Genomic DNA, 19,667 nt, shown 5'->3' with positions numbered 1-19,667 from the left:
TGAGGTCAGGAGTTGAAGACCACCCTGGCCAACATGGTGAAACCCCGTCTCTACTAAAAATACAGAAATTGACTGGGCGTGGTGGTGCATGCCTGTAATCCCAGCTACTTGGGAGGCTGAGGCAGGAGAATAGTTTCAACCTGGGAGGCAGAGGTTGCCAAGATGGTACTAAGATGAGCCAAGATGGCACCATTGCACTCCAGGCAGAGGTTGCCAAGATGGTACTAAGATGAGCCAAGATGGCACCATTGCACTCCAGCCTCTGCGACAGAGCAAGACTCCATCTCAAAAAAAAATAAAATAAATAAAATAAATTAATTAAAGTTGGTTGGGTGTGGTGGCTCACACCTGTAATCCCACCACTTTGGGAGGCTGAGGCAGGTGGATCATTTGAAGTCAGGTGTTTGAGACCAGCCTGGCCAATATGGTGAAATCCCATCTACTAAAAAATGTAAAAATTAGCCAGGTGTGGTGGTGCATGCCTGTAATCCCTGCTACTCAGGAGGCTGAGACAGGAGGATTGCATGAACCCGGGAGACGGAGGTTGCAGTGAGTGGAGATCCCACCACTGCACTCCAGCCTGGGCATTAGAGTGAGACTTCGTTCTCCCTGCAAAAAAAAAATTGTATTAATAATGTATTTATTAATTTGTTGTATCTTTATGAATTATGGAGTAATAATACAGTCTTATTCCCTCCTCATAAACAGTTATGTGTTTTTTGTTTTTTAGGGTTTGTTGTTTTTTTTTTTTTTGAGACAGAGTCTCGCTCTGTCCCCCAGGCTGGAGTGCAGTGGCGCGATCTCGGCTTACTGCAAGCTCCGCCTCCCGGGATCACGCCATTCTCCTGCCTCAGCCTCCTGAGTAGCTGGCACTACAGGCGCTCGCCACCGCGCCGGCTAATTTTTTTTGTATTTTTAGTAGAGACGAGGTTTCACCGTGGTCTGAATCTCCTGACCTTGTGATCCGCCCGCCTCGGCCTCCCAAAGTGCTGGGATTACAGGCTTGAGCCACCGCGCCCGGCCGGGGTTTTTTTTTGTTTTTTTTTTTTAGACGGAGTTTCGCTCTTGTTCCCCAGGCTGGAGTACAGTGGTGTGATCTTAGCTCACCGCAGCCTCCACCTCCTGGGTTCAAGCGATTCTCCTGCTTCAGCCTCCTGAGTAGCTGGGATTAAAGGCACCCGCTACCACACCTGGCTAACTTTTTGTATTTTTAGTAGAGATGGGGTTTCATCATGTTGGCCAGGCTAGTCTTGAACTCCTAACCTCAGGTGATCCACCCGCTTCTGCCTCCCAAAAGTGCAGGGATTACAGGCATGAGCCACTGTTCCTGGCCAACAGTTATGTGTGTTAGGTTTAGTCTGTATAAGGGCTAGAAGTTGCCTTACACTTAAATCTTAAAAGGAAAATATTTTCTTAAGATTTCTTTTTTTAAACATTAAGTGGTGCATTAATCTTTTTTCTATAGCCTAATATGCAAATCTGCCTACTTTGAGTACGGCTAAATAGCTTCAGGCTTCTTCTATAGGTATGAGTTGAACTTCAGTTGAATGTTTGGAAGATGTTTGTCATCAGTCACTAGAGAGTGACCAGTCAGTACAAAAGCATTCCCTACTAGAAAAATAACTATGTCCACAGCCTTCTGGTGAACGGTTGTCTGGCTTCAGTCTGTTTCAAAAGTCAGTGCATATAAATTGAATATTAAGTCATATGGTGTATATGGCACTTAAACATCACTTCCTAATAGGTAAAAACCCAGCTTTCTCTGCTTTGTGAATAGTGTATACATATTTCTTTCAGAGCCAGTTTTTAGTCTTTTTGCCTTCACCAACAAAATTACTTCTGTGCACAGTAGAATTATTTGGTCTTGTGATTGGAGTCCTGATAGCAAGTATTTCTTCACTGGGAGTCGAGACAAAAAGGTAATTATTTAAAAACTTAATATTTTTTCAAATGTAAAATAATATTTGTATAGGTATGTTTGAATAAAAAATGCATAATCCTGCCTTTCAGCTTTTCAAAATCAGCTATGTATTCCTTTCTGTTTTTCATATATGTACATATAAAAAAAGACTTTTCTTGTTAAATCCTATAAGTAAATTTCTCTGAAATGTCAAAAATATGAAGAGAAGACCTTTCAGACATATGACCTTCATCAAATGGTCCCAGTGGAAGAAGAGTAATAAATGAAATTAATCAAGACCAAGAAACCAGGAGGGCAGCAAGGGAGGTAGGGGAATAAGGGAAAAACTATTTTCTAGTTTTCATACTTTTATGAATTTAACATTTTTCTATAATGAATGGTTGTTACCTTTTCATTTGGTGCTAGAAGTGGGTGGAATATGACTGACCCAAGCTTTAAAAAAAGTCAAAACAAAGTAGCTAGGAATTTTTTTTTTTTTTTGGAGACAGGGTCTCGGGTGCAGTGGTACAGTCACAGCTCACTGCAGCCTGGATCTCCTGGGCCCAAGCAATACTCCCACCTCAGCCTTGGCCTCCCAAGTAGGTGGGACTACAGGTACTCACCACCACGCCCAGCCAATGTTTTAATTGTGTAGAGATCGGGTCTTGCCATGTTACCAGGCTGGTCCTGAACTCCTGGGCTCAAGCAGTCCTCCCACTTTGGCCTCCCAAAGTGTTGGATTTACAGGCATGAGCCACCACATCCGGCCTCTGAGTATGTTCTCCAACATGACCTTCACCTTTGTTCTCTGAGAAATGTCCACCTTGCCTCTAGTCTTTCCTTTGTTTTCATACTCTTTAAAATACCCTTTTGTTCCTATGGACTAGAGGTGGTGAAGCAGTTTAGTGTCGCCGTTCCTCTCCCTGCCCTCTTTAGTCACAGACACGGTACAGATCACTGAAGTGGAGGGCTAGCACAGGCAGGGTGTCACTCAAGCTAAACACCTACATGTCAGCCTCTTTGGCAGACTTTATGTCTCAGACCCTCCCTTCTGTTCATTTGCCTATTCTTTCTTGGCATTGGTGTGCCTGTGCTGTGCTCAATGCTGAGGAAGAAGGACTGCTTCTGTCCCCCACAGTCATGCTGTGTTAGTCTGTTTTCACACTGCTCTAAAGAACTGCCTGAGACTGGGTAATTTATAAAGGAAAGAGGTTTAATTGACTCATAGTTCCTCAAGGCTGGGGAGGCCGCAGGAAACTTTCATTCATGGCAGAAGGTGAGGCAAACACATCCTTCTTCACATGGTGGCAGGAGAAAGAAGTGCTGAGCAAAAGGGGAAAGCCTCTTTTTATGAAACCATCAGATCTCGTGAGAACTCACTATCTTGAGGAGAGCATGGAGGTAACCGCCTCCATGATCTGATTACCTCCTACTGGGTCCTTCCCACAACCTATGGGGATTATGGGAGCTACAATTCAAGATGAGATTTGGGTGGGGACACAGCCAAACCATATCATGTGCCTATAGAACATGGTCCATCTGCTACTCTCAGGGGTAGGTCAGGGCTCCAGCAGACAAGCAGCATTTGCTGGACATTCTCTGAAATGTACTTCTGCTTGCTTGGACAAAGCCTTCTGCTCAGAATCTTGCTTTGGTTCTGCATTTTGCTACTGTTGTCCACTTCACTTTTCTCCTTTTGATATGGAGTTTCGCTCTTGTTGCCTAGGCTGGAGTGCAGTGGCGCCATCTTGGCTCACTGCAACCCCTGCTTCCCAGGTTCAAGCAATTCTCCTGCCTCAGCCTCCTGAGTAGCTGAGATAACAGATACCCACCACCATCCCCAGCTAATTTTTTGTATTTTTAGTAGAAACAGGGTTTCACCATGTTGGCCTGTCTTCAAGCTGTCCACCCGTCTCTACCTCCCAATCTGCTAGGATTATAGGTGTAAGCCACCACACCCAGCCCACTCTCCATTGCTTTGTGACCATTCACACATCCTTGAGGTATGAGCTTCCAGGGAAGCCTCATTTCTTGAGGGGTATCATGTAGGTCAGGTTTTCCTTATAGCTGAGTAGATTCCCTGAGCAATGGACAGTGTAGAGAAAGAGCTAGAAAGCTGATTAGTTCTTTTTTTTTTTTTTTTTTGAGACAGAGTTTCACTCTTGTTGCCCAGGCTGGAGTGCAATGGTACGATCTTGGCTCACTGCAACCTCCACCTCCTACGTTCAAGCAATTCTCTTGCCTCAGCCTCCCTAGTAGCTGGGATTACAGGCACCCACCACCACGCCCAGCTAATTTTTATATTTTTAGTAGAGACAGGGTTTCACTATGTTGGCCAGGCTGGTCTCAAACTCCTGACCTCAGGTGATACACCTGCCTTGGCCTCCCAAAGTGCTGGGATTACAGGCGTGAGCCACTGCGCCTGGCCCAAAAGCTGATTAATTCTTAAACATTTTGTAGTAGCTTCTTGGGGAAGTGCATGAGCCTACTGATGGGACTCCACTGGATCGTAACCAATTTGTGCGTGTAGAAGGCATGTTAGACACCTCTGTCTGGTCTCTGGGCAGGAACGTTTTGTCTTTGGACCAAAGTGAGCTCTCACAGACGCATGTCTGCTGTACTGTGCCTTCTTTGTGATGCTTGAAATGTTCTCAAGTCCTGGCACATCATACACAAATGTAAATGATGCATTTAAAAAAATACCGGAGCAAATACTTTGTTGTATCTTTGCCAATGAAACTGTAGTGCATTGCTAGAAACCTTGCAGAGAGAAGGCTTTACAGTGTGTGATCTGTCTGTATTAGGTGGTTGTCTGGGGTGAGTGCGACTCCACTGATGACTGTATTGAGCATAACATTGGCCCCTGCTCCTCAGTCCTGGATGTGGGTGGGGCTGTGACAGCTGTCAGCGTCTGCCCAGCGCTCCACCCAGCGCTCCACCCAGCGCTCCACCCTTCTCAACGGTCAGTCTCTGTGTGGGGCTTAGTTTTAAGGGGACCACTTGGTTTCTTAATACGTAACCCTCATGTCATTTCATTTGTGAATTCTCCTGGCCTCTGAGTTACTGTCTTTTTCTTTTTTTTTTTTTTGAGATGGAGTCTCACTCTGTCACCCAGGCTGGAGTGCAGTGGCATGATCTCTGCTCACTGCAACCTCTGCCTCCTGAGTTTAAGTGATTCTCCTGCCTCAGCCTCCCAAGTAGGTGGGATTACAGGCATGCGCCACCACACCTGGCTGATTTTTTTGCATTTTTAGTAGAGATGAGGTTTCACCATGTTGGCCGGGCAGGTCTTGATCTCCTGACCTCAAGTGATCCACCTGCCTCGGCCTCCCAAAGTGCTGGGATTACAGGCATGTGCCACCGCGCCTGGCCTCAGTTACTGTCTTTTCCAAAATGGTTATGTTTCTCATAGTAATTTTTGAATTGATAGAACCTAATGATTCAGAATGTAAAATACAGGTTAGGAATATGGCTCAAAGAGTCTTACTTCACCAAATCTAGGACTGTGGTACTTTTTCTGTAACAAGCGTCTTCAGTGGAACAAGGGTCCCTGTAGCCAGCTGGGGAAACACTGGCTCATGGGCTTTGCCAGCAGAGGATACAGATAAATCTGTGTGCAGCCCCTGTAAAGTGGAGGCTCCTTGAGGACACAGCAGAGCAGTGCAGCATGTCCTGGGCTGATGCCTGCAGAGTCTTTTGTAAGGCAGGGACAGTTGGGACACTGTGAAGAACTACTTTAGAGCAATGACGGCGATAACAGAATTTCATGCTAAGTTAGTCACTTTTGTCCCCCTCCCTTAAAAACAGATATGTGGTTGCAGTGGGATTGGAGTGTGGAAAGATTTGCTTATACACCTGGAAAAAGACTGATCAAGTTCCAGAAATAAATGACTGGACCCACTGTGTAGAAACAAGTCAAAGGTATTTCTTTCCTATTTTTGTTTCCATCAGATTAACTAGAAATTGTGGGGTCTTTCGTGGCAAATTTGATGCCACATTTTCATGGAGAGGGACATATATCTTTATTCATGGTGTCTACCACTTTGTTTTGTGGTAATCTGAAATTGATATATTGCACTTGATTTTTAAAAGTTTGCTTGACCAAATTGCTTGCATGCATAATATTGTTTTTATAAACAACCATTTGAGATGAAAGTGATTTTCATAATGGTGTGTTTTGGAATTTGACTACAGATTCTTAATTTGATTCAAAATGTTTGTGATTTTTAAACGTATTCTGGATTGCACTTTGGTAGTCGTATCCTTATGATTGAACCCTTCACCTCAGATCCTGCAGTGGAGCTTTCAGGCATAGCAAGGCTTATGCCCTGGGCCTCATGCATTTGCCACCTGAGCTGGCATAGAGCACCTACTGTTTACAGCCTCCTCCCCATCCCACCCACCTAGACAGCAGGGATCACTTTTAATCTACCCTTTTACAGGTTTTATTCTTTTTGTGTGTGTGTGTGAGAGACAGGGTCTCACTCTGTCACCTAGGCTGGAGTGCAGTGGCAAGATCCCAGCTCACTGCAACCTCCACCTCCCGAGCTCAATCAGTCTTCCTACCTCAGCCTCCAAGATAGCTGGGACTATAGACACGCACCACCACACCCGGCTAATTTTTTTTTGTATTTTTAGTAGAGATGGGGTTTCATTGTGTTGACCAGGCTGGTCTGCATCTCCTGGGCTCAAGCAATCCTCCTGTCTTGGCCTCCCAAAGTACTAGCGTTACAGGCATGGGCCACTGTACCCGGCCCAGATTTTATTATTTAAAAATGTCTAAATGTGGCTGGGTGTGTTGGCTTATGCCTGTAATCCTAGCACTTTAGGACGCCAAGATGGGAGGATTGCTTGAGCCCAGGAGTTTGAGACCAGCCTGAGCAACATAGTGAGACCCCTGGTCTCTACCAGAAATAAAAGAAATTAGCCAGATGTGATGGCGCATGACTGTGGGTCCCAGCTACTTGGGAGGGTGAAGTGGGAGGATCACTTGAGCCCAGGAGGTTGAGGCTGCAGCTAACCATAATCACACCATTGCACTCCAGCCTGGGTGAGTGAGACCCTGTCCCCCCTAAAAAAATATAAACGTTCAGAAAGCTCCTCGTATCATTCTGTGTCATATTTTCTTAGGCTTTTTCAACCTTCATATATCTGTGCTGTTGAAAATACAATTTCAAATAGCAGTTTCAAATGACAATATGATGAGGGTGAATGCTTAATGGAGAGAGATTTATGAGCAATGTCTTTTATAAGATATTTCATCCAGCAGATCTTGTCATGTCAACCAAACATGTTAGTGCTCATTATAATTATATTTATTAAAATGAGATATTGCCATGCCCCCATGGCTTCCCTCCTGCCTCTCTGGGCTGGGTTTAGCAGTTGAACTAGTTTGTGCTGTTGGCTTGCTGAAGAGGGAAGAAATCTGTTGAAATTCTATGCTTCAGGCATTTGAAAGGCACCCCTTCCTTCCACTTTGCCTGCCCACAGTGCTCCCTTCACCTCTAACCTGGTATGAAGACCTCTTCAATGGCCCCCATGTGGGACACTGGCGGGAAGCCACTTAGAAAGTGCAGGAAGGGAACATGTATAGAATTTGAGTTTTTTGTCTGAAGGGGTTGTTTTTTCCTTTGGTCATTATGGTGACTTAGGATTTGCAAGATGGAACTAATGCATGACTTAACATATTATTTGGATTGCTAATATTTCAGTTACCAAATTCCAAATACTGTTCAAATGAAAGCTTTTGCTAGTAATAGATTTACAAAGGTAATATAAGCAAACACTACCCTTTAGGTTGGTTTGCCAAACTCCCTATCTTCTTAAATGTGACATGTTAATATGCTGGATTTAAAGGACATTACCAAAAAGAAAAAAGAAACCCACTATCTCAAAGCTTACATAGCCAAACGAGTACTGTTCCTCAAAGTAACTCCCTTGGAAAGAATTATACCACATATGTTTATTTCAATAATTTCACTACTTCAAATCATTCTTTTAATGAAATGAGAGAACTTTAATCCATAATAATTGAGATTCCACTTATGTTGCTATCACTTAAAATATTCTTGGAACTTCTCTGTAGGAATTGTGTTCAGAACTAGCTTACTAGTGATGCAAGAAAACAAATTATAATGCCTTTTATGGTGTTATTTCAATCGTTTCCTCTTTTTAAAGCTTGCCATTCATATCTATTAAGCTTGCCATTTATATTTATTATAAAGCTTACTTCCAGGTGCTTTCAACAGTCAGATTCATCCTCAGAGGAATATGAGCTATCATTGAGAGTACTCAAATCATAGTCTGCATAATATGGAGGCATTTTCTCTAGAGTAATTTCAGAAAACAGTTGAGGCACAGCAGCACTGTTATAACCTCCCAGAGTGACTATTTGTAAGGGCTCGCAGTCATCTTGTTGCATAGGTTCAGGAGGACTGATTTTTTAAAATGGGTTTCATGACTTCATTCTTCCCTTTTAATCATGAGAATGCATCTGGTGACAGGGACTGTCAGCAAATGAGAGTGTAATGTGAGTGTTCTGGTATTGTTTTCAGTGTTTACTGCCCTAAAACCTACTTAGGTTTTTCACTTTAGTCATTTCTGGTTTGGGAAGCTAATTTGGAGGTTAAATTTATAGAAGAAGTTGTATTTTCGTAGAGATTTGTTACTAACATACCTTGGTAATATTCTGGGTCTGCCTTTTTAAAGGGCTGGGGGTGTAGGGGGTAGGGAGCATTAATATGATGGTCTTGCCCAAGGTCACGCAGTTAGAGGTCACACTGGAGACCAAGACTCCTTCATTGGGCAGTACATTAAATCTTTCATTGTCTTTCTTTACCCAGTAGTAAAAATGCAATTCCATCCCCCTCACAGGGATGTCAAAAAAATAAAATAATCTAGAATATATAGTAAAGTTGAAATCGTTATAAATACATTTAGTAATGTTATCTAAAAGACTAACTGGAATATCCATTTCATGAAATTCCATTGATCATTAAAACAACATTTATTTAAAAAATTTTTATTTTTTGTATTTTTTAAACAACATTTGACAGAGATTCATTGTCTGTTTCTTGCTCCTTTTGGTGATGTTATTGCCAGTGAGTAAGATTAAAATTTAGTCTTGCAGTTTTATGTAAATATAGTAAAATATTTTCCAGGTTAAAATAAAATGGCTAAAATGTTAACGATGGTATTTTAAAACCCGTACATTTCAATTTTCAGGTTGTAACTTCCATTCATGTTTACACCATTAATTGGAAAAACATTTCATGACTTCTCTATCTTTGTTTTAGCCAAAGTCATACACTTGCTATCAGAAAATTATGCTGGAAGAACTGCAGTGGAAAAACTGAACACAAGGAAGCAGAAGATGCTGAGTGGTTGCATTTTGCAAGCTGTGGTGAAGATCACACTGTGAAGATACACAGAGTCAATAAATGTGCACTGTAATGGACTTAATAACTACATGCTTGCAGTCACTGGTATCTTAAAATAATATCAGGTAAATAGATCATCTTTGCCTTCATAATAGAACTGAGTTTCTTTTTTTTTTTTTTTTTTTTTTTTTTGAGATGGAGTCTTGCTTTGTTGCAACCTCCACCTCCCAGGTTCCAGCGATTGTCTTTCCTCAGCCTCCTGAGTAGCTGGGACTAGAGGCACACGCCACCATGCCTGGCTAATTTTTGTATTTTTAGTAGAGACTGGGTTTCACCATTAACCAGGCTGGTCTCAAACTCCTGATCTCAGGTGATCTGCTCACCTTGGCCTCCCAAAGTGCTGGGATTACAGGCATGAGCCACTGCGCCCGACCTGAGTTTCATTTTTTAAGTCACATAGCGGTAGTCCTTATTTGAGTGCTAGACCCTTTGAAATGCGATGAAAGCTATGGACCCTTCACTTTGTTATATAACATATGTACACACACCCAGAACTTTGCACATACGTTCAGAGATTCCTAGACCCACAGACCTGCCTCTGTGTGTCCCAATTTAAGAACCTCTGTTCTTTCTTCATGACTGGATTTGCCCAATTTTGTGTTATTTGGGGACTTCATTTGTCCCTCTTTGGGACATTTCCTTATTTATTGCCCTCTTCAGAGAGTAGACATAGGAAAAACAAGATAGGAAACCTAGATTACTTAATTTTTATTTTAACATTTTCTGTAGATAAGCATACCACGCCAAGTGTGCTCTGTCTTGATCCCCTTCTTTTTAGCATATGCCAGACATTGTAGAGTTTGGCAAGCAGTTGTAGGTTTGAGCTGCAGCCAATCATTTCTTTTGTTCTTTAGAAGTACATAGATTCATCTTTTTAGGGCTTTACCGAAAGTAAAATATTCTGACATTTAAACTGATAGATGTAGAAGGTAAAAAATAGAGTTCCGAAACATCTGAATTTATGTGATAGCTGAAGTCACAAGATGAGGGATGTATGTCCTCCAGGGAGGATGCAGAAAGAAAAAAAGGGTGCTGGAAACAGCCTGTCAGTTGTGCCAGCTGTGGGCTGGAGGCAGCCAGGAGAGTTGGGAGCCTGGGTGTTGGGTGGAGAGAGGTTAACGGGGAAGACATGGGAAGTACTGTGAACACGGCTGGTGTGAGCAGAGGACTATTCTGACCCTGTTGGAACATAGAGCCATCTGACAGATTGACAATGCAGTGAAGGCTGTATATAATAAATGTGTTGAAAGGAGGAAGGTGAGGATTTTCTTGGTGGGAGTTTACGCCATTATTTAACATATTTTGCTTCCAAAGGGGTTACAATGTTTTACCTAAATGGATGTTTCTAGGTCAGTGCTATAGAGTATTTCTAATCTGTGTTTTATAGTGTGAGCTACATATGTAATTTTAAAATTTTCAAGTAGCCACATAATGAAACAGGTGAAATTTAATGACCCATTTCCTTTAATACGGTATATCCAAAATATTATTATGTCAACCTGTAATCAATATTAAAACCTGTACTGAAGTATTTTATAGGGCCTCTCTCAGTTCAGACTAGCCACATTTAAGTGCTGCATAGCCACATGTGGCTCATGGCCATCCATATTTGAACAATGTACTTTAGACTATTGCATCTGTATACTCTTGTGCCCTCAGCTGGGGGATGGGGGGTATGTGCGTGTGTGTACCAAGGCAGTGAGCATCTGAGCTTTGAACCTCAGAGACCAAAATGCCATGCCCATTTCCCTGCTATCAGCTGAGGAATCTTTACTCACATTGACACACGGGCTTATTCTGACCCAAGTGCATGCAGGCTTCCAGAGCAGATTCAGAGGCCTAACTTAGTCCTTTAGCTCCCCTCCCAGCACAGAACCCTCCAGGTTATCTGAAAGTAGGCCTCGCCTAGAGTGACTGAGTTTCCAAGTTGTCAGTTTTCCCAAATGGTCCTCAGGCATCTTCCTTAGCAATCACCTTACAGTTTAGTAAACATTCAGAGGACTTGCTACACATCTGGGCAGTCTGCATTGTAATTCATATGTGTTTACACACTTATGTCTTCATCTGCTAAAGCACCTTTGAACTGTATTGTAATTCATAATATCTGAAGCAATTATTTTGAATTGTAGTAATTCATAATATTGAAGCAATTCATAATATCTGAAGCAATCCTCAGATATGGGTTAGGCATGGCCCTGCTCTGAGCAGGATGGCAAAAGTGGCAGTCTGTGACGCAGCCCTTGTTACCCAGGCTATTCCTAAATGGTGATGGTGGTTTTATGTTAATTAAAATGACATCATCAACAACGCGCCCTTTCCTGTCTGCCAGGAAAAGTTTTCTGTAGTGACGCATGTGTTTGTGTGTGTGCGTTTGAGGCTATATTACCCATTGCTACAGCAGTTCAAAATGACTTGGAAAAAAACAATGAATGCTGGTCATTGATGTGTATACTGACATGTTTAAGGGAAGTTACTGTGGTCTGTAACTTAAGAAATAAATAAAAAATAAGATGGGTGGAGTGACGGACACATGGATAGATATGAAGCCAGCACTGTAAAATATTAGTGGTAGTTTTGTATGCCCATACTCACAGTACCATTATTCACAGTAGCTAAGAGATGGAAGCAATACGTGTCCATCAGTGGGTGAATGATCAACAAAATATGTATTCATACAATGGAATATTATTCAACCTCTAAAAGGAAGATATGCTGAGACATGCTGCAACATGGATGAATTTTGAGGACATGATGCTAAGTGAAGTAAGCTAGTCACCGAAAGACAAATACTGTATGCTTCCATTTATATGAAGTATCTAGAGCAGTCAAATGCATAGAAACAAAGTAGAATGGTAGTTTCCAAGCTCTGGGGGAGGAGGAAATGAGGAGTTGTTTAATGGGTATAGTGTTTCAGTTTTGCAAGACAAAAAGTTCTGGGGATTGATTGCACAGTTATGTGAATACTGTATATCGACTGAACTGTACACTCTAAAATAGTTACGATGGTAAATATTATCTTTATTTTACCACAGTGTTTTTTAAAGCATGGTAAACAACATTTTCCAGGATGTAAATTGGTACCAAAAAAAAAAGTGCTCCAAAGTAAGATATATTCGGGAAACACAGGGCTAACTAAAGTTAGATAGGTGTCTTTATTGTAGGAATTCTAAGAGCATTTAACAAATTAATTTACATTGAGAATTTTCAATGTGGAGGGTCTGGCTCATAACATTTCACAAACATTAAACTTCAGAGTCCCAAAGCCTTTAAATAAAATGTTAATGGTAGAAACTCCTTAAGGGGTATTCATTGTACAAGTCTTTCAATTTTTCTGCATGCTGGGAGGTTTGGTTTTTTTTTGGTAACAACATGTTGGGGAAAATGGCCTTGGAATATTTCATTCAAATTGGAGCCAAGCTAACACAAAGCTGTTGCTGCTAGTGGGAACAGCCCTGATGTCCATGTAACAAGCTGCTCTCCCCAACTCCCTCCCTCCTCCTTCTCCTTCCTCGGAGCCCACTTCTAGGATTAACAGGCAGGGAGGCAGAGAGCCCAGCTCAGGTAAGTTGGGACACAGCAGAAGGAGGGCCAGGGCAGAGGTTTGGGCCTTGGCTCTGATGCTTGAACATAAACATACCTAGTCAGAAGTACATCAGTACAAAGTGGACCCTACAAAATGATAGGGCCAGAAAACAGGTATGTGGTTACCAGGGGCTGAGAATGGGGAGAGGAGTGACTACAGAGGGACCCAGATTCTTCAACAAATACATTACAAGAGGAAAAGGGAAAGGAAGCCTGGAGATTGAAAGATACTTGAGACATGTGAATCCAGTGCAATGTATGAACCTTGTTTGCATCCTGATCTGCACTAGCCAATCAGTCTTGTAAAAATACACTTAAGGGACAAAGCAAATTTGAACTCTGCCTGGATATTTGATGATTTTAAGGAAACAACATTTAAATATATGACAGTGGGGCTGTGGTTATGATTGTTTTTTTTTTTGTCTCTAGAGACTGGGTTTTGAAGTGTTGCCTAAGCTGGTCTTGAACTCCCGGGCTCAAGCAGTCCTCCCACCTCAGCCTTGGTTTCTTTAAAAAAAAAAAAAAAAAAAGTTCTTTTGAATCATACGTGCAGTATTTATGGATGAAATGAATTTATGTCTTAGGTTGTTTCATAATGATTGTGTGTGTGGCAAGGATTAGGTGGGTTTTAGATGTGTGGATTATTAGTGAAGCTGGGCAGTGGTGGGGTGGTCATACTATTCTAATTTTTTTTTTTTTTTTTTTTTTTTTTTTGAGACGGAGTCTCACTCTGTAGCCCAGGCTGGAGTGCAGTGGCCGGATCTCAGCTCACTGCAAGCTCCGCCTCCCGGGTTCACACCATTCTCCGGCCTCAGCCTCCCAAGTAGCTGGGACTACAGGCGCCCGCCACCTCGCCCGGCTAGTTTTTTGTATTTCTTAGTAGAGACGGGGTTTCACCGTGTTAGCCAGGATGGTCTCGATCTCCTGACCTCGTGATCCACCCGTCTCGGCCTCCCAAAGTGCTGGGATTACAGGCTTGAGCCACCGTGCCCGGCCTAATTTTTTAATATATTTAAAATTTCCTTGTAAGAATTGTTAAATGAAAAGGCAGGGCACGGTGGCTCACGCCTGTAATCCCAGTACTTTGGGAGTCCGAGGCGGGGGGATAACGGGGTCAGGAGATCGAGACCATCCTGGCTAACATGGTGAAAACCTGTCTCTACTAAAAATACAAAAAAATTAGCTGGGCATGGTGGAGGGCACCTATAGTCCCAGCTACTGGGGAGGCTGAGGCAGGAGAATGGCGTGAACCCGTGAGGCGGAGCTTGCAGTGAGCCGAGATCGCGCCACTGCACTCCAGCTGGGTGAAAGAGCGAGGCCATCTCCAAAAAAAAAAAAAAGAATTGTTAAATGGAAAAAAGAATGAGCATATCCATAAGTTAAATACAAGAAGTGTTACATTGTGAGGAATTCTTCCCCTCCTAGCATGTAGTGGATGGTCCAGTAGTAAGGCTCTGCCACGCTTAAATAAGAGACTGGCACTCCAAGGACAATGAGGCTGAGGCCAGAAGAGAGACAGAATGTGGGATGGCTGCATGTGGTTGGTGGATAGAGGACTCTGAGCCCCACACTCTGGTGGACTCAGAGATCTGGCACCTGGGCTGGGCGTGGTGGCTCACACCTGTAATTCCAGCAATTTGAGAGGCTGAGGCAGGTAGATCACTTCAGGTCAGGAGTTCGAGACCAGCTTGGCCAACATGGTGAAACCCCATCTCTACTAAAAATACAAAAAAAAAAAAAAAAAAAGCCAGGTGTGGTGGTGGGCACCTATAATCCCAGATGTTCCAGAGGCTGAGGCAGGAGAACCGCTTGAACCCAGGAGGAGGAGGAGGTTGCAGTGGGCCAAGATTGAGCCACTGCACTCCAGCCTGGGCAACAGAGTGAGACTCCATCTCAAAAAAAAAAGTATCTGGGACCCAGAACCAAGTGAAACACCAGAGTGAAGGAGAGAGGCCACGCTTTGTCCGAGAAGCTCCTCCTGGGGTGGAAGGCACAGCTCCACAAAGACTGCTCTTGCGGGGGCTCCCCTGCAGCCAGGTGCCTGCTGACTGTCCCCAAACTGCCCGCCAACAGAGGGATGCAAAGGGAGCCTCTTCCTGCTCAGTGGAATAGGCGAATTATGTCACCTTTCACTCCAGACTCTCACTTCTGCCCCTGCTACCCTTAGTCTTTGGCTTTTGCTGACATTTTCCCCTACATCTTTTCTCCTGACCAAGTTCTAGATATTTCACAGGGAAGTCTAGGTAAGGGTTGGAACCTCAATGAGTCGAGCAACAGAAACCCAGCTCACACTGGCTATCACTGTGGACAAGCTGTTCCCCTCATTTCTAAAAGTGGAGATAAGATTAGTGTATGAGTCTGGCTGCCATTCAACTGTGTGTGAAAAACATTGTAAAATTTTCTTTCTGGTTTACACAAGTTAAAAGTTTATTTCTCTCATATGAAAGGAGTCAAGGCAGACAGACCAGGATGGGGACAGGATCAAGGACCCAGGCTCTTATTTCGCTGTCTGACGTCCTCAGTATGAGGCTTTCACCTTCCAGGATGGCTGCTTGGCCGCCTGCCATGATCTTTGCATTCCAGCCAGTAAAGAGGAGGAAGGCATGAAGAAAGGCCTGCCCCTGACTTTAAAAACATTTCTTGGAAGTCCCATACGATTTTACTTAGTCTCCTCAGGCAGAATTTAGTGTTGTGGTCATACCTAGCTTCAGGAGAAGCTAGGAAATTAAATCTTTATTGCAGATGCCCGTGTGTTCAGCAGAGAACTGGGGTGCTTCATTCTGGCAGAAAGGTAGAACAGCAGTAACCAGTTTGTAGGATTGTCCTGAGAATTAAATGAGCCAATGTATGAAAAACACTAGTTTGGTGCCTGGGATATAAATAAGACAGCAGTGGTTTGTATCTGCTACTATTATGATTAAATAAAGCTCAGCTCATGTCACCTTCATAGAGCCTTTAGTAAACCCCTCAAGTATTCTTTTTTTTCTCTCTCTGAATTCCGTAGTATTTTATTCCAATTTCCTTTTATGGCACTTGTCACCTTCTATCTTCTATCTTTGTGTATGTTTTATGCTGTGTCAGGTAGATGCCTTCTTTTGTAAGGAAGTTCATCTCAAACACAAAGGAATTACTGGCTCATATGACTGAAAAAAGTTCAGTGGTGGGATAGGCTTCAGGTGCAGTCTGATATGGGCCCTGCCTTCCTTTCTCTAGTTTGCTCAGCTCTGCCCTTTCCATGGCAGCTTTCTCCTTTTGTTATTATTTGAAACTGAGTTTCGCTCTTATTGCCCGGGCTGGAGTGCAGTGTCCTGATCTCGGCTCACTGCAACCTCCACCTCCTGGGTTCAAGTGATTCTCCTGCCTCAGCCTCCTGAGTAGCTGGGATTACAGGCACATGCCACCATGCCTAGCTAATTTTTGTATTTTTAGTAGAGACGAGGTTTCACCATGTTGGCCAGGCTGGTCCTGAACTCCTGACCTCAGGTGATCCACCCGCCTCAGCCTCCCAAAGTGCTGGGATTACAGGCGTGAGCCACTGGGCCTGGCCCGTTATTATTTTTAATAGAGACAGGGCCTCACTATGTTGCCCAGGCTGATCTTGAACTCCTGGACTCAAGCCATCCTTCTGTCTTGGCCTCCCAAAATGCTGGGATTATAGGGGTGAGCCACCATGCCTGGCCACATGGCAGCTTACTCCTGAGGCTATTCCTCATTGCCGTAAGAGGAATGCAAACAGCCCCTACGTTACTTTTTTCCTTGTTAATATCAAAGGAAATAACCCTTAGCATTAAGTCTCTAACTTTACTCTGACTGGACCATTCCTCAACTAATCACAGTGGGCAGGGGAAAGCCACACATTGAGTGACTTGTGCTTGCCCATCTGATGTAATGAGCTGTGAGATCACCTATGCTGGCCTAGAGGCAGAGTAGGTCCCAATGAGATCACATGGCTGCTCTAATGTGGGGTGGTTTTCCAAAGCAAAATCAGAGGGGCCAATGGATACAGGATGGGCAAGCAATGTGAGCCCCCTGTACAAGCCTGCTAAAGCCTAAACACCTGGCCATCAGATGGTTTTCCTGTTGTCCACAGTATCTGGCAGTGTATTGTCACATATTTGCTGAATTCAGGGATGAATGAGTTTGACAACATTGATGGCTGGTGGAGAAACCATTCTCAAATGTAATCTGCCAGTCAGTAAATAGCGTATCTGAGATTCCTGTCTTGGTGGTATAAAGGGGTAGGGGGCGAAGAGTAGGAAGGAGGTGCTAGCACAGAAGGGACCAAGAAGGGGCTGGCCTGGCCCAGTGGATCTGCTCATGAATGAACATGGGAGAAGCCAAGCCCCTGGGAAGACAGTGCCAGGAAGACTGCTGCTCTGGGCCCTCCACCCTCTCAGTCCTGTGGTCAGCCTAGTACTGGTGGGTTTGGTTGTTTCAAACATTAGATATAATGGAGCCTTGTTCCCAATCATGTCATGATGTTGAACTGCCCTTTTAGTTTCTATTCACAGGAAAGGTCTTGTGTCAGTCTAGGGGAGGGAACTTCCTGGGGTTTCTGACCTTTCTTTCCACTGCTTTCAGTTTCTGCTGGGGCACTCTGCCAGTCTTTGGAGAGAAACTTGCTCCAATGCTGTGTCTGTCTCACTGCTTCCTGTGCCAGCCCACTTCTGATTTCCTAGGTACCAGGATATCCAGGTTTGTGAGCTCTCATTGTTGGAAAAGTGTGCATTGCACTCTAGTAGGACACACTTAAGTTAATTTCATTATCCAAACCAAATTCAGCCTTCTTGGACATACCTATTCCTATCCTGATAAATTTGGTGGGAAATTTGATCCCTCAAAATTGCAGCCCCCAACTGTAGGTTGGTGCGAAAGTAATTGCGGCTCTTGCCATTTTGATGCAAAAGGTGCAATTACTTTCGCACCAACCTAATATCTTCCAGACTAGGAGGCCAAGGTTTTCAGGGGGGTTGCCAGTGGGAAAACTTCTACCCTTACTCACCATTTAGGACTTGACCATTATAGTGGAGCTGCCATCCCCGCCTGGTAATAATAGAGCTGTTCCTGCTTAGACCACTGCATATACCGCCTACCCAACAAGTTTAACAGTCTCTCCTAATTGTTTAAGTTTAACCCTTGTCCTAATTGGCCTTATGGCCTTAGATATTGCCAAGGTGCTCTCTTCTGCACTTCTCTGAGCCTTCCCACCTGTGGCATGAGACAGAGACCCTTTAAATGCCACTGTCCCCAGGGCTCTGTCCTCTTTCCCTAAACACTTGAGAGCTCCTGAGATGACCTGTGCACAAGCCCCTGACATGACTCAAGTCTCCAACCCCAGACACTCTATCCCTTTTGAGCCCTGAATCTCCACTGAGATGTCCTGAACCGAGTTCCATATTGTCTCCCTGTGCCTGAGACTCCCTGTGTCCACTCAGTATCCCAGTCTGACAGCATCAAGTCACCTTGGGCCAGTCTTCAGTCCCATTAGTCCCTGAATTTCATCACTTCTGCATGATCTGGGCCTCAGACCAGGCCCTCACTGCTCTTCACCAGGACTTTTGCCCAGCCTCTGGCAGCAGTGCTCCCTGCAACCTCCCCACTCCCACCTCCTCCACTGCTGCCTGGGGTCTAAGCACACCCCTGATCCAGCCACTCTCAGGAGGAGACTCTAGAGTGTTCCTGTCCCTTCTGGACCAAGGTCAGCTTTCTTCTCTGTACCAGAAAGTCTGACCCCTCTTACTTCTCTCACTCCCCTTCGCACTTATCCCCACAGAGAGGCAGTCTGTGCTCCAGCTTCATTAAAATTCCTGCATCTGGATTTTTCTAAGCCTTTTTGCACTTCTAGACCTTTAAGTATGGAATGCTGCTCTCCCTCCCCCACCTCCTCCTCCAGGACCCTCTGGGCAGGTCTCCTAGCAGCCCCAGGTCTGGGAGGCTCTTTACCCCAAGCCTGGACCTTTGTGGGAAGGACTCTTCTCCAGCACTCTGCAGCCTTGGAGGGGTGACCTGACTATGAATCTATCTCCTTCCCCGTCCCAGGGGCCTCTCAGGCACAGAGCCTGCCTTGCTGACTGTTGTCTTCCTAGTGCCTACCATGTTTGCAGCAGGGCGCAGCTGCCCACTGAACACTGAATGAATGCCCCTGCCAAAAGCGCTAGTAATTTTCAAGTGAATCTTCTAGTGTTTCAAGCCAGGACAGTTGCAAGAAGTTATAGCTGGTTTCCCTGCTCCCATTTCTCACAGGCTTATCCAATCTGGTCATGGCCTTTGGATAGTTCTACCTAAATCACCCACAGGGCACTTTCTAGCTTCAAAGCCTGCCTTTTGTCGTTTTTTCATCGCCAACTCCGAGCCTAACTCTGACATTCATTCATCTTCTGCTGAGCAAGTGAGTGAGTGAATGAAAGAATGAATGAATGAATGGAAGAATACATGAATGAATGCTTTGTATGTAGTAGAGAATTCTTGCACATGGAGCCCATTCATTGCTAGGAGACATTGGGGGTGGGAGTTGTTAACCTGGGAGCAAGGGGATTTGGGGAAACATCATCAGGAGGTAAGGAATTAGGCTCAGTGAGCGGCACCAGGGACTAAGATTCACACAGGGGGAGAGATTTAAAGTACAAAATTGAGGGCATCTCACCTGTCTGCCCAACTGACTCATAGACACATAATTTTTCAAGTTCTTAGGTGAGAAAGGGCTGTAAGTGGGAGTTGAAAGAGCTGTTTTCCTACCTAGCTGTAAA

At 44.1% G+C, this 19,667-nt stretch overlaps 1 protein-coding gene across 3 annotated transcripts in view; it reads left to right on the top strand.

Annotated features, from left to right (window-relative positions):
- The window catches only part of LOC105498916 (elongator acetyltransferase complex subunit 2), a 43,010-nt gene extending 31,144 nt beyond the window's left edge, over positions 1–11,866 (top strand). Inside the window, exons 19-22 of one of the 3 annotated variants that reach the window (XM_011771302.3) lie at positions 1,798–1,919; positions 4,705–4,862; positions 5,708–5,821; positions 9,196–11,866. In XM_011771302.3, coding sequence (XP_011769604.2) covers positions 1,798–1,919; positions 4,705–4,862; positions 5,708–5,821; positions 9,196–9,352 — 551 coding nt within the window. In that variant the 3' untranslated portion in view covers positions 9,353–11,866. Of the gene's footprint in view, positions 1–1,797; positions 1,920–2,069; positions 2,228–4,704; positions 4,863–5,707; positions 5,822–9,195 lie in introns of those variants that run through there. The other 2 variants (XR_011616942.1, XR_011616941.1) reach the window with 2 other exon arrangements.
- The last annotated feature ends 7,801 nt before the right edge of the window (positions 11,867–19,667 follow it).

Source organism: Macaca nemestrina, chromosome 19 (assembly GCF_043159975.1).
Source record: "Macaca nemestrina isolate mMacNem1 chromosome 19, mMacNem.hap1, whole genome shotgun sequence".
Classification (NCBI taxonomy): Eukaryota; Metazoa; Chordata; class Mammalia; order Primates; family Cercopithecidae; genus Macaca; species Macaca nemestrina.
Note: the sequence above shows the minus strand (reverse complement) of the source record. Positions and strands in the feature narration are given on the sequence as shown.